At 38.4% G+C, this 13463-nt stretch overlaps 1 protein-coding gene across 1 annotated transcript in view; it reads right to left on the bottom strand.

The window, feature by feature from the left end:
* The window catches only part of BIRC6 (baculoviral IAP repeat containing 6), a 179943-nt gene that overhangs the window by 19745 nt on the left and 146735 nt on the right, over positions 1-13463 (bottom strand). Inside the window, exons 66-67 of the mRNA XM_054394854.1 lie at positions 9085-9295; positions 302-447 (exon numbers count right to left, since the gene is read on the bottom strand). Of these exons, the coding sequence (XP_054250829.1) occupies positions 302-447; positions 9085-9295 (357 nt within the window). The remainder of the gene's footprint in view (positions 1-301; positions 448-9084; positions 9296-13463) is intronic.

Raw genomic sequence — 13463 nt, 5'->3', positions numbered from 1 at the left:
AGTTGGTTTTCTTTACTAGACAACCAGATGGTCCTTTGAATGTCTACAGGTTCAGTCCCTGAAGGACTGAAAAAAAAAAGGAGTTACATACTTATGCTGAAAGTAGCAAGATGTACTGCAGCTTACTTGAGTTATTCTGTTTCCTGATTGAAACTTTTAAGACTACAACAAGGGTCCAACCACCTTTGAAAAGGTAGTCAGTAATTGGGGGCAAGTTGCTTTTTAAGCTAATTTATAAGTTACCTATTAATATATTCCAAACAAATACTACACAGTATTTATAAAAGTATTTCTATTTTACCTTGGTTTGCTTGGCGCAAACTGGTGGTAGCAGCATAAACTATCTCTGCAGTCTTTTGGATGTCTGGTACCAAAAGTGTCAGTCCCTCTGGTTCTTGATCAGAAGTATCTGGTTTTACGCCTGATTTAGCTTTGTCTTTTTTAGACCTGTTTTGGGAAAAAAAAATACGATATAGGACGAGGGAATATTTTTCAACCAGCCATACAGTTATTAGCACATGTCAACAGGGAATAATACCAAAGATTACCAAGATGAAAATGTGTCTTCTGAAATGTCATGTCTCTAAGTATATCCAGTTTAATCACTGAATGTAGCAGTCAACTGTGACAATACTGACCATAGTCTTGATATGACAAACAGATATACATCTGATACAAAGAGTAAAAATACAAACAACCAGTGTTTCTGCATCAACCATTTAGTACTTTTGATGGTTACGCTGCATGCTGACCTGATCTTTGTACATTTTCAAAAGGTACTAGAAAAGCTTACACAGTCAATCGTGAATGTGCGTTTCAGCCACCCATGGAGATCCTCGTGCAAAACCAAGTCCTAAATAGGTAATGAAGTACTCTCTTCTACTCAAAATACACTTGCAAATATTCAAAATACACTCAAGGTAAAACAGTAGGAAACCCCTAATAAAAATTAACAGCATGTCTATGAACTACAACCAAAACATCACAAGAGTGTGGGACAAAAATGAAGTTAGTCGCTCCTTGCAGTTCTCTCCTGGGCTGCAGAAGTTAAGACCTTTAATTTCAACAGTTTGATGCAACATAATTTAAAAAATCTTACAAATACAGATGTCTATATTGCAGCAGATGTTTATAATCAATGTATTGCAAGCTACAACGTCAATTTAAAGACCTCAAGTTTTTATAATTAAGTAATTTGAAAATGTAGTATACACTAACACCGTTGTTAGATAAAAGCTAGTTGCCTAGTAACTTAAGATACAGTTAAACATTCAGGTTATGGTAACTCAATATGTCCTAACATATATATATTGAACTGCTGAAATTAAGAACATGGTATTTGATAACATTTAACCTAAACGTGCATAGCTAAAAGCTTGTATGTTTTAAGAGCTAGCACAAATTTACATAGTTATTTTGTAATTGATTTACTGCAATTTGTGTGTGGGGTTTTTTTGGTTGTTGTTGGTTTTGTTTGTTTTTTAATAGCACTTTTTCATTTTAAGACCCAAAGAATTTCAGCAGCCAAGAAGCACTGGTTTTCTCTTTGCCACTACCATACCTAGAATCAAACCAGAAAGCTACCTAGACACGAGAAATCAGCTGTTTAATGTTTTGATGTCCTAAACATTTTAGCAACTACTATGCACTATATCCTTTCTGTATTTTAATCTAGACTGAAATCATGCATAGAGAACAAGTCTCTAAATTATTCAGCAGAGGTGATTACATTAATAGTGAAAGTCTTTGTGCTGTACCTAATCAAATGAGAGTAGCCCTAAAGCACTTTAATAACAAAATTCGTTACTGTTCCAGATTGAATCCAAAAAGATGTTAGCCCATTTCAAGTGATCCTGAGTTTTCAGGGGCTCTGAGTGAGAAAAAAAGCAGAGCCAAACGGTGTCATTCATCGTTTCAGGAACAGTGCAAGACAAAGAAGCAGCAGCTGCCACTCCTATTCATACTTTACAAAATCCTCATGACTGCCTTTTTCCTTGTGGAAACTTAGGCCAATATTTTAAAATAATCTATTGAGATGGTTCAGTAAACCTCAGTGATAACCTGTTCTAACATCACAGACATGCTCACAGCTGCCAGTCTTATGAAAGGTACACAGATTTAGAACTGCTTGCTGTTGATGTAGAATCCTTAAGCTGTTTGCTACAAAATCCTTAGAGAATTTTTGGCTAAAATGAAACATCAGTGGGCTTACCCAAGATAAAGATGCATGAAAAGCAATAAAAATGAAATCAGTGAAGGTACTGAAATGATATTAATTCTTACAAATTGATTTTCAAGATAGTTACCTTGAAAGTCTTTCATCTTCCACATGGTTTTACCATTTACAACTTAGACCACTAGGATTTTTTTTCAATAATAATTAAAAAAAAAAAATTAAGTGTTTGCCTCACCAGACAAAATGCGTAACCACATGCTTAAAAACTCCTACAGACATACTGAGTTACTGACAGTCAACTACCTAAGGAATATCATAGAATGGTTTAGGTTGCAATGGACCTTAAAGTTCATCTAGTTCCAACCCCTCTGCTGTAGGCAGGGACATTTGCCTCACCACCCTCAATCTCAATTTAGCTTCTTCCAGTTTAAAGCTTCTTTCCCCCCTTCCTATATCTACATGCCTTTGCATCTAGGATCTAGCTGGAGCAGTAGGAAAATGAGACATCTACTCAAATGGAAATTCCCAGTACCAATTTCCTCTTGCTCTCCAGAACTGTTAACAGTTCACTATTTCTAAACTACCAAAAGAGAATGTTATTTTCTTACTGTCTCTTTCAGCTCCATTATGATGATTCTGTCCACTGTAATAGAGTTGAACAGACAAATGTCTCTCTCCTCAGAATAGACATTTTAAATAATTTGCAGAACAGCTCTATCCTGTCACCTGTAGTTATCTTGGAGTCTGTGTGTTGTTTACATTAGCAAGTTGCTTAAATTCTGAGTCAGGGCAAAACCGTGTAAAAGCAGTTTAGGAAGAAAAGTGCAGGAATGATTCTACCTTGGACACAAAAATAACCAACCCAGGTCTCATAGTTGACCTTGATTCTGCCTAATCAGTGATTTGTGTCAGTTTTAGGGAGAATAAGCTAGCTGTCATCACAGAACTCCAAAATCAGACATACTACTTTGTCAACATTTAGTTTCCTGACACAAGTCACATTCTAATGGTTAAGGTAAAGAGATTATTTTTATCTGCTCTTTGGGGAGAAAAAAAATCCAATTGGTATTGCTGTAACTTTCAAGACTACTATTAATGAGGACCTCCATTTTTTCCTCTCTCATTTTGTCTTCCTACATTCATCTTGATTCTTTTGCTGTGAGAATATTAGCTTACTGCATGTAACCCTCCACAGCTCCTAAAATGTCTGCTACATTATCTTGTTCTCTACATATTCAGCATTATACACAAATATTTGGAATTATTTAACAATATTGTACAGTTTCTCAGTTTATTTACAATCAACATATGGTAAATCAAGTAGTTCCTTAGACTCTCGATAAGGAAATCTGTCAAACATTTCCCAGTGGTTTTTGCTTTCACATTCATTATCATTTTTGAAGTTCACACAGTTTTGTCATCACTTGCCACCTGAGACTTCACTGCAGACTGAAGTTATTAGTTGAGAAAATGTTATCCTCCCTTCTTGGTGTCACCTCCCCACAGTGAGCTCTCTCCAAGCTGTGTGGGACTCACATGTTTCAGAGAGACAAATAGAGTTCCAGCTCAGGAGAAGGAGATGCTGGGAGTTATAAGCCTCTCCCACAAAATATACACATGGGGAAATGAAATGCCAAAATCACAGAATCACAGAATGTTAGGGGATAGAAGGCACCTCTGGAGATAAAGTAATTAATTGATAAAGCAAGTAAGATTCTCTAGCTTCTTCCCTGCACACTATAAGCCTGCATATAAATTTATGTATGCAGATAAACTTACAGTGTAATCAAACTCCTGAGCTCTAATTTTGCTTTTTCCATGGGATTCCAAAGAAAATTCAGAACTGACAGTACTCATAAAAAATAAACTATGTTAAAACATAACTGTATGAATATGTTGCTGTACATTCTATTTTTTAGAAAACATTTACATGTCTGCATTATACTGTGCATTTCTGCCAATATTCTGCCTTTGAAGCAAAATTTAATGCAATTAATTTAACAGAGGCCAAACTTTTATCTAAAGGTTACATTTTTTAGAGCAAAGGAGGAGCTAAATATTTAATTTAGATTTAGAAACTCCCCCATACTGTTTTTCAGCCATTGAAGAAAAAGCAGTTAAAATCATGTCAGCTCATATTTAAAGGGATGACAGTCACTAATGTATTTTCTAGAAGAGACAGCAGTGTACATGCTAATAATTTAAGCCATTAGTTTAGCTTGTGCTAGGAGACGACAGCCTTCTCTTCATGCTGTGCTAAATGAATAATGAATGATATGCTCCCAAGGCAACTTTAATTTTTAAAGCCAATACTAATACTCCCTTGCTCCTGCCTGATACTTTGAGGTAAACAAGATGATACCAAACGATACCTTTATCGAAGCATTCACAAAACAAAGCCAATGAACCAGTCCTTGTGTACCAGAGGGACAGAGCTTACAGCAGAATTCTGCTCAGTTTCACAGATGCTCACTATCTGGGGATAAAACTGCCACAGGTTTGCAACCATGCTATCACAGCCCTCATGGTCCCTCACTTTCTGTAGGTCCTGATGGGTACCAAAGAGAAGCTCATTCCTTCCAATAATTCACAGATTCTTAAATCAATCTTCTGAAATCAGCCAAAACAACCAGGGGACTGTGCTTTGGCAGATAAATGCCACAAACACCAGTGAAAGCAAATAACCTCCTTTGAGATGCCTCCACATGCACCTCCTTGGGGCTTTGGGCACTGTATCTGTAAGACACTTAGCTGAAGCATTCCAGATTAGCAAAGGCTGCAGGACTGCTCCCTGCAGCCAACCATCACCTCCAAACACAAGCTTTAAAGTACAGCAAAAGAAAGAGTTAATTTTGTCTTTTGAAGAAAGATAAAACAAATTCAGCTTCAATTCTTGACTCAATGACAGAGAAACATCTTTGTTTGCAAAATGCACTACTTCACACAGAAGTTCTGTAAAGCATCTGTGAAGACAATGAAAATCCATAGTAGTAGAAATACCTCAGGCCTAACTGGTTGTATTCTAGCACCCCCAATGCAAAAGGAAAACATCCATATCACATCAACCATTTGATAGGCAGGACCCAGTACATTCAGACAATTTTGGAACTGTGCAGGATTAACCTTTAGACACTGTGGCAAGCAATGGAAGTATGAAGACGACAGAATTCAGATCGCACTCAAGCAGTTACTATGGAAGTGGCTGGGATGATGTGGCTTGCTATACTTCACATTACACAAAGCCCTCAGCTTACACAGCCAAAATTAGTAATTTGCCATGAAGCTTACCTAGCAGATGGTGGGTCAGACGAACCTGGTTTGCTACACAGCAGTTCTCTAACAGCAGAAGGATCATCCATCACAGGAAACAAATATCTCAAACTCAGCCCTTGCATCAACCCATTACACAAACACTCTCAAACTAGTGATAGCTTCTGACCCCCTAGCAATCCAACAAACAGTCTTAAGTAATCATCTCATACAAGAAAATTGTACAGATACGGTAACTGAGCCAACCATAGAATAATCAAATAAATCACTTATTAAAAGAATACTGTGTTTCTGTAGTTCTCTTTTTTCAGATCCTAAGCAGTCACACCTAAACAAATTAAAGAGAGCTTGTGAGTAGCATTGTGCCATTCTCTCAAATAAATGTTTTATGCTTTGTCCTGGTTTCAGCTGGGACAGTACTGTTTTTCTGTCTAGTAGTTGGTACAGTGCTGTGTTTTGGATTTAGCATGACAAGATACACCTGAAAGGAGGTTGTATTGAAGTGAGTAATGGTCTCTTCTCCTTAGTATGCCTCAAGTTGTACCAGAAGAGGTTTACACTGGATATTAGGCTGCCCAGGGAGGTGGTATAGTCACTATCCTTGGAGATATTAAAGAAAAAATTGTAGACATGGCACTTTGGGACATGGTTTAATGGCCATGGTGGTGTTAGGCTGATCATTGGACTCAATGATCTTAGAGGTCTTTTCAATCAAAACAATTCTATGATTCAATGATACTATAAACCTGAAGCTAAAATGTGACCAGGTTAGTCCCAAAAAGTGATTGTGATGGAGAATGTTATATGTAAATGGATTACATAGAAGCCTAGTATGCTTTCTTTTCTATTTTATAAAGATCACACATACTATGATCTAAATAATATTGCCAGCAAGCAAAAGCTGGCGTTTTCAGACGGCTATCTGATATAAAGAATTGTTATTTAGCCTTCCTAATTCTGTTTCTTTTGCATTAAGTCAGCAAAATATCCCATTGCATGTATGTTACATTAGTCTTGATATGCGAGACTAGCCATATCAGTCAAGGATTAATGAATTCACGTGTAAAGTCCAGTTCATCAGGAGTTAAGAAAAAGTTCCCCAAACCAGGATTCCTGTTCAGAAAACTCTTTCAGGTATTGGTTGGTAAATATTCTCAGTTTCTAGTGGAGGAAAGAACATTGTACACACACGTTTTCCTGATGTTATATTTCCCTTCCTTTCATCATGTTTCAACATATGCTTTGGGAAAGCACTAAATTTCGCAGGGATGGTCAGGTAATATTTCCTAACAAGCCATCTTTAAATTGGAAGCAAGTAAGCAGAATCAAGAAACCAATTAATTGCTAGAAGCAGAAGACTATTAGAAGAAAGAAATTACAATTTGTATTGCATCATGTGCTTTTCCTGCTCCCTCAGTTTGGGCAGGTATCAATAATTCAGCCACTAAAACCCAAATACTTGGTTCTGAAAACTAGAATGGCTGAAGAGATGCAGAAAGAGATGGGAAGTTGGTTGCAAAAATCTGTACCAGCTGCAGCACCTTCCAGAGGCAGGAGGTACTAGGAAGCATGCTGGGGCTCCTCCTGTATGTGCTAGTGTGGTGAAGTCCCTTCAAACACCAACCACGTGCAGCACCAGCTTAGTCAAGCAAGTGAAAAACAGATCCTCTCAGACTTGAATCCTGCCCTGTGAACCATAATGACAGAGCAATGCTTTACAAAGTGACAGCAGCGTTTCTGGAGAAGCCATAGTTCCACAGTGTGAGAATGGATGAAAAAAGCATCCATAAAGTAACAGCAGGAATCACTCAGAAGTGCTCTGAGAGGATGATCTGGCCTTTGAAACAGTCGGAAGTGGCAAAAGAAACATCAAGAAGGCAGAAATAAGTACTTTTGTCTGTTGTAAGAATACAAAGCTGTGTTGTATTTACCCCAAAAGTGCAGTTCGCCTTTGTCAAAGGAAAATATTTAGAGGGATAATTGAGTTATGGGTACGGGCTGTTACTGAGTAGAACAGGAGAAGAGACTGCTGGTCTACCTTTCATTCTTCTCCAACATCTATGGCCCAAACAGCTGGTCAGATCACATTTCACAAAGCAAAACTGTCCTACAACTGTGTGCTACACCAAAATCAAGGAACAGAGCTAACAATTCGCCTGATCTTATAAACCAATCTGTGTTTATTATCACCTTTACAACCATTTTACAAAGGGAGTTAGAGGCTGGTCTATGGTTACTGAAAGCAACTGTCAGTCATGGTTTGTCATGTTTCCTTTGAAAGTCAGCTAACCTCTGGAAGGTGTGCACAACAAGCTCATACAGCATTACAACGCAACATTTACACAGCCTGGTGGCATCACAGCTGAGATGGGATATTCAAATACTGTTCCATTTATTTGCTAATTGCTCTACCAGCCTGCAAGTATTTGACAAAACCTGTCAAACAGAATTTTTCACAGGAGGCTGGAAAACCTCAGAAGTCCGGCATGGATAGCTCTAGGGCAATAGTTTGTAATTTCATAACATCTTTGGCATACTGGTTCACCTCTGACACCTGTGCTAATGGATAAATGAGCTGTTATAGAATCAGACATAGAGAAATGCTTTTTCTATCTAGTTCCAACAGTTGCCACCAATCAAAATTTTCCATTTTCAACCCTATATATTTATGCTTCTCACCACAAATAATGTTCTCAAATTTTTTACCTCCTGCAACTTATTCTTTCTGACAGAAGACAAAGGCTTCTCTTCTAAACTGTTAGCCTCTGATGGAGAATCCATTGAGGAACCTGGTCCTTACTCAATGGGTAAAACTGCACAGAAGCACACAGAAGATAGCTAAAATGTTTTTTTGTAAAATCTACTATTTGGTTTGGACTTCTCCAACCCCACTCCATACAGAATAGATTTCCTCAATATTCCTTCTCCCAAGGAATGCTCCTGCTTTCAGACCAACAGCAAGAAAGGCACAGTCTTGCAAAATAAAGATTAACCTCATTGAAAGGAATAAATTTGAGAAAGATTTGAACTTACCAATCAAGTGACAAGGGTACGTAAACCTACCAGCTTCTTTGTGTCATACAACAATATTCCTTGTAAACAGTTCAGTAAAAGAGAGTATGTACATAAAAACATTAGCCTAGCTCAAACAGATGGTATGTTCCCTTGGACTGCAGCATCCGTTCAGATAAATACACAGCACTGAATCTTCCTTCACTTCACAGGATCACAGGATGTTAAGGGTTTGAAAGGACCTCTGGACATCAAGTCCAACCCTCCTGCCAGAGCAGGACCGTATAATCTAGTGCAGGTCACACAGGAATGCATCCAGACAGGTCTTGAAAGTCTCCAGAGAAGGAGATTCCACAACCTCTATGGGAAGCCTGCTCCAGTGCTCCGTGACCCTTACAATAAAGTTCTTCCTCATGTTGAGGTGGAACTTCCTGTGCTGTAGTTTACATCCACTGCCCCTTGTCCTATCACAGGGCACAAGTGAGAAGAGGCTGTCCCTTCCTTCTTGAAACTCAGCCCTCATATATTTATTAACATTTATTAAATCCCCCCTCAGTCTTCCTCACTTCTATATTCATAACATGTAAACACAAAATGCAGGTTAAATGAAGGTTAGGAGCAATTACCTCAGTCGGTTGGTATAGGTATCTACACAAGTCTTCATTTTAGCTAACAAAGTCCCAACAGAAGCTTGTGACTCCAGCTGTTCTTCCTCCTCTTCACTACTTTCTCCTGACAGAGGAAGCAGTAATGGTACCATCGATGTGCAGGATGCAATAGCACGGAGTAATTCTAGCAGAGCTCGGTAGAGGGGAACGTGTCGGGCCATATCCAAAACTAAGACACAAAAACAGTTTACAGAAATTACTAAAACTGAAAATCCTTCACTCTTAGTAGAGATGTTTTAAATAGAAAAATGACATTTTATTATTAAAATATTAATAACATTTAATGATAAGAATACAGCATTTTGTTAACAGCCAATTTATAATCCCTGATTTAATGGACTTGTTCAGAACAAAATTGGATTAGATGTCTGGAAAATAAAAATTGACAAAAGACACAAGAGGACAAAAGTGTCAGCAAGGTTTGGATTGCCACATGTTATATTAATTTCTAGCAGCTTAATACACAGTTATGCCTCAAGCTATGCATTGACAGTAATAGCAAACCAGTATGTATGGAGGAAAAACTGTAACCTATTGAATTGCAGCAGAGTGAAATCTGCTGATTCTAGAACCATAAGCATTAATAAGGAATCTCATATCACCCCTTTCATTTACAGTTATCTTCTCCTTTGGGAAAATTTGTCTGCATTACTGCAGGAATATTTATGGTCATGAAATAAATGAAGAAGTCTACTAAGAAGTCTAGTCATGAAGAAAGTATCATTTAATAAACCATTACGCATTCTTCAGAGCATGCAATGGTTCTGAAGAAAATGCAAATTTTATCTGCATATAGATGAATCAAAACAGCGAAGCCAAATAAGAATATATATTAGGTAGACAAACCTCACTGTCTTAGTGCTGCTCAGTGTGATGTATGTGTATTACAAAAGTAACTGTGAGTAGAATATAGATATCAGCTCCTCTGACTAGGAGAAACAGAGAGAGACACACCATTCTAATGGATTCTCTAGTACCACATTGTTTATTTTTCTCTTCAACTTGCTTGGACAAATCTGTAATAGATGTCATTTCAACTGACTTTGTATCATTAATAGAAATCCTGAAAACGTAGCAATACAGAGATACTTTAACACAGCTGCTTCCTCTGTCCCTAGGACACGCTATTTTTAACCTAAGTGCAGAAAAAAAAATTGCTCTAGTTCAAAGTATTTACAGCTGACTGAGTTTCTGATAAAATAAATTTATGCTTTTTCTGGGGAAAAAAAAAACAGCAAACAAAAAGCCCTTGACAACCTGCATTAGGACAGAACAAAGCATAGAACTCTTTAATGTTTCATTTAGCACAACTCATCCTCCAAGCTAAAGCAGATCACAAACTTTCATCTCCTGTCATCAAACCCTTAGCTCTAAATACAGCACAATGGGAGAGTATAAACAGCCAAGCAAACTTTAACAGGCAGGTTTTACCCAGGTTTAAAGATAGGTTTATCTTTATGAAGAGTTCTCCTGCTATTAGAATTTTGAAACTATTAGAATGGCACAAACTCATAACTGGGAGAAGTTCTGCTACGTTAAGAGGAAGAAAATTTGCTGAGACAAAGCATTAATCTGTCAGGCTTGGTATCACATCATGTTTCTAAAAATATCCCATGTCAAAATATTCCATATATTTAAAGTCAAGTTCATTGAATTTAAAGTACTGGCATTAAGAAAGTTGCTTTTAATTATATTTTGATTCATATAATTAATATATTTTCACATGTATTATTATATATTACACATTATTAGATTATATTTTTCATATATGTATACATGTAATATTTTTTATATTTATACAGATATCTCCACTTATTATGCTCAGTCTCTAGTGAACAACAATTACCAAAAGAGAAATCCTCACTGTGCAAAATGGTCTTAAAATAAACATGGATCAGTCTGATGACATGTGAATTGTGGAACACGAGGAATGAGATAAAAAGATATGACAGGGTGTGAGGGAAAGAACAGGGCAAAAGAAAGCAAGAAAGGGAGACCATAAAACCAGAAGCCACCATCCACCCACAGTGTTAAAGATCAAGCAGCTCCTCAATTTAATCAATAGCTGTTTATTATGAAGATAGTGAGTGAAGGAGAGGTAGAACCTATTAGACAACAGCATCTAATTTCTGAAACATTTTTATTTATTTATTTAATCCATAAAATTTTCATTAGGCCAGAATATATAATTTCAAACTCTTCAATGCTTGCCTGCCCTCTCCTTTGCTAAATGGGTAGTTACATTGCAAATTACTGTCATGAGGGAAAATGAACTGATAGAACTTTAAAATGGGAATATTTTCCAGAAAAAAGAGAATTTCTGGTTTTAGCAGATTCAGCTCACAGGATCACAGGATGTTAGGGGTTGGAAGGGACCTCCAGAGATCATCAAGTCCAACCTCCCTGCCAGAGCAGGACCATGGAATCTAGCGCAGGTCACACAGGAACGCATCCAGATGGGTCTTGAAAATCTCCACAGGAGAGTCCACAACCTCTCTGTGGATCCTATTCCAGTGTTCTGTGATCCTCACAGTGAAGAAGTTCCTTGTCATGTTGAGGTGGAGCCTCCTGTGCTGTAGTTTATATCTGCTGCCCCTTGTCCTATCACAGGATGCAACTGAGAAGAGCCTATCCTCTCCCTCTTGACACCCAGCCCCCAGATATTTATAAAAATTTATTAGATCCCCTCTCAGTTTTCTCTTCTCCAGAATAAAAAGCCCCAGGTGTCTCAGCCTCTCATCATAGGGCATGTGCTTCAGTCCCTTAATCATCCTTGTAGCCCTCCATTGGACTCTCTCCAGTAGATCCCTATCCCTCTTGAACTGGGGAACCCAAAACTGGATGCAGTATTCCAGGTGAGGTCAGCACCTCCCATGATCTGCTGGACACACTCCTCTTAATGCACCCCAGGATATCATTAGGACACAAGGGCACATTGCTGTCCCATGGGTAACTTCTTGTCCACCAGGACTCCCAGTTCCTTCTCCACAGGGCTGGTCTCTAGCAGATCGCCTCCTAACCTGTGCTGGTGCAGTTTATTATTCCTTCCCATATGCAGGACTCTGCACTTATCTTTGTTGAACCTCATTAGGTTCCTCTTTGCCCTCTCCAGTCCATTCAAGTCTCAATGAATAGTTGTACAGCCTTCAGGCTCCCACATTTTGGGTGTGAGTGGACCATCCTGCATATTAGGCACACACACATTGTGGGGTCATTCAGATCTACCATTTTTTTAGCTGTTTGTTCTCTGAGATTCTGCAGAACAGTGAATTTATGAGGAAGGCCCAACCCCCACTACCACAAGGACCATTCCAGAAGTTCCCCTTTGTTGACTAAGGTTTGTTGAGCATTCCCTCAAATAAGTACTGTATACCCCATATTTACTTCAAAAGAGGTGAAGATTAAATTGCGTTACTAAACTTGGAGCAGAGATTTACACTCAGTTTTTATCCTCCTTCCTTAACAGGAAGCTGCCTTAAACAGGACCAGCAGGACAGGGCTGCCTAGTGACAACAGTGCTGTCTCTCAGAAATCTCCAAAACTAGTGCCTGGAACAGTCTGATCCAGTCTGCCTCCATGCACTTCTCAACTTGCATTCAGTAAATGCCCATCATCACCTTTTGGCCAGTAGTTAACCAGTTCAAATGGTGGTGCATGAAGCAGAGCACAAGCTAAAAACTGGTACTAAAACTGGTGGAGTGCAAGTAGCAAGCTGCAGAATTGTAAAATGGCCCTTTGCTGCAAGGCCAGGAGGCAGCTGTGGCAATTCAGGGTGAGGGAATGAGGCTAGAAGGTGACAGAACAGCAGTGCACCACCACCACGGTGGGCAGCAAGATGGTGACAGGCGTGCTCTTGAAATCTCACAGACAGCTGATTTAAAGGATAGTAACAGCAGTATCTTTACTACCACCTTTGTTTAATTAACTGCAGGAATTACGAGTTCTAGAATGAAGAGGTCAACGTCTCACAGTCCTTGATAATGTGCAAGGATGTACACTGTATGTTTCTGGACAACAGGCTGCATGCAGGTATACTCACAAGACTCATAAAATAAGGATTCAGGTCTAAATTTATTCTGTTGCATTTATGAAAAGCAGAGATCTCAGCAGGGTCATTTACTAACACAGGTAGAGATAGCGAACATCTGGAAAATATTGCATGGTTTAGTAGGCTGAGGCATTATCCTCCCCCTATTCCTTTAGGTAAATAAAGGCCAAGCCTCACTGGAATCACTACAATTCCATTAGTCGCTTGCCATAGCATCTGCAATTTAGAAAGACAGCAAAGGCTAAATAGGTAAAATCACAGAATCAACCAGTTTGGAAGAGACCTCCAA

This window comes from Indicator indicator, chromosome 2, assembly GCF_027791375.1.
Source record: "Indicator indicator isolate 239-I01 chromosome 2, UM_Iind_1.1, whole genome shotgun sequence".
NCBI classification, from domain to species: domain Eukaryota; kingdom Metazoa; phylum Chordata; class Aves; order Piciformes; family Indicatoridae; genus Indicator; species Indicator indicator.
This window is presented reverse-complemented; position numbering and strand designations above follow the sequence as displayed.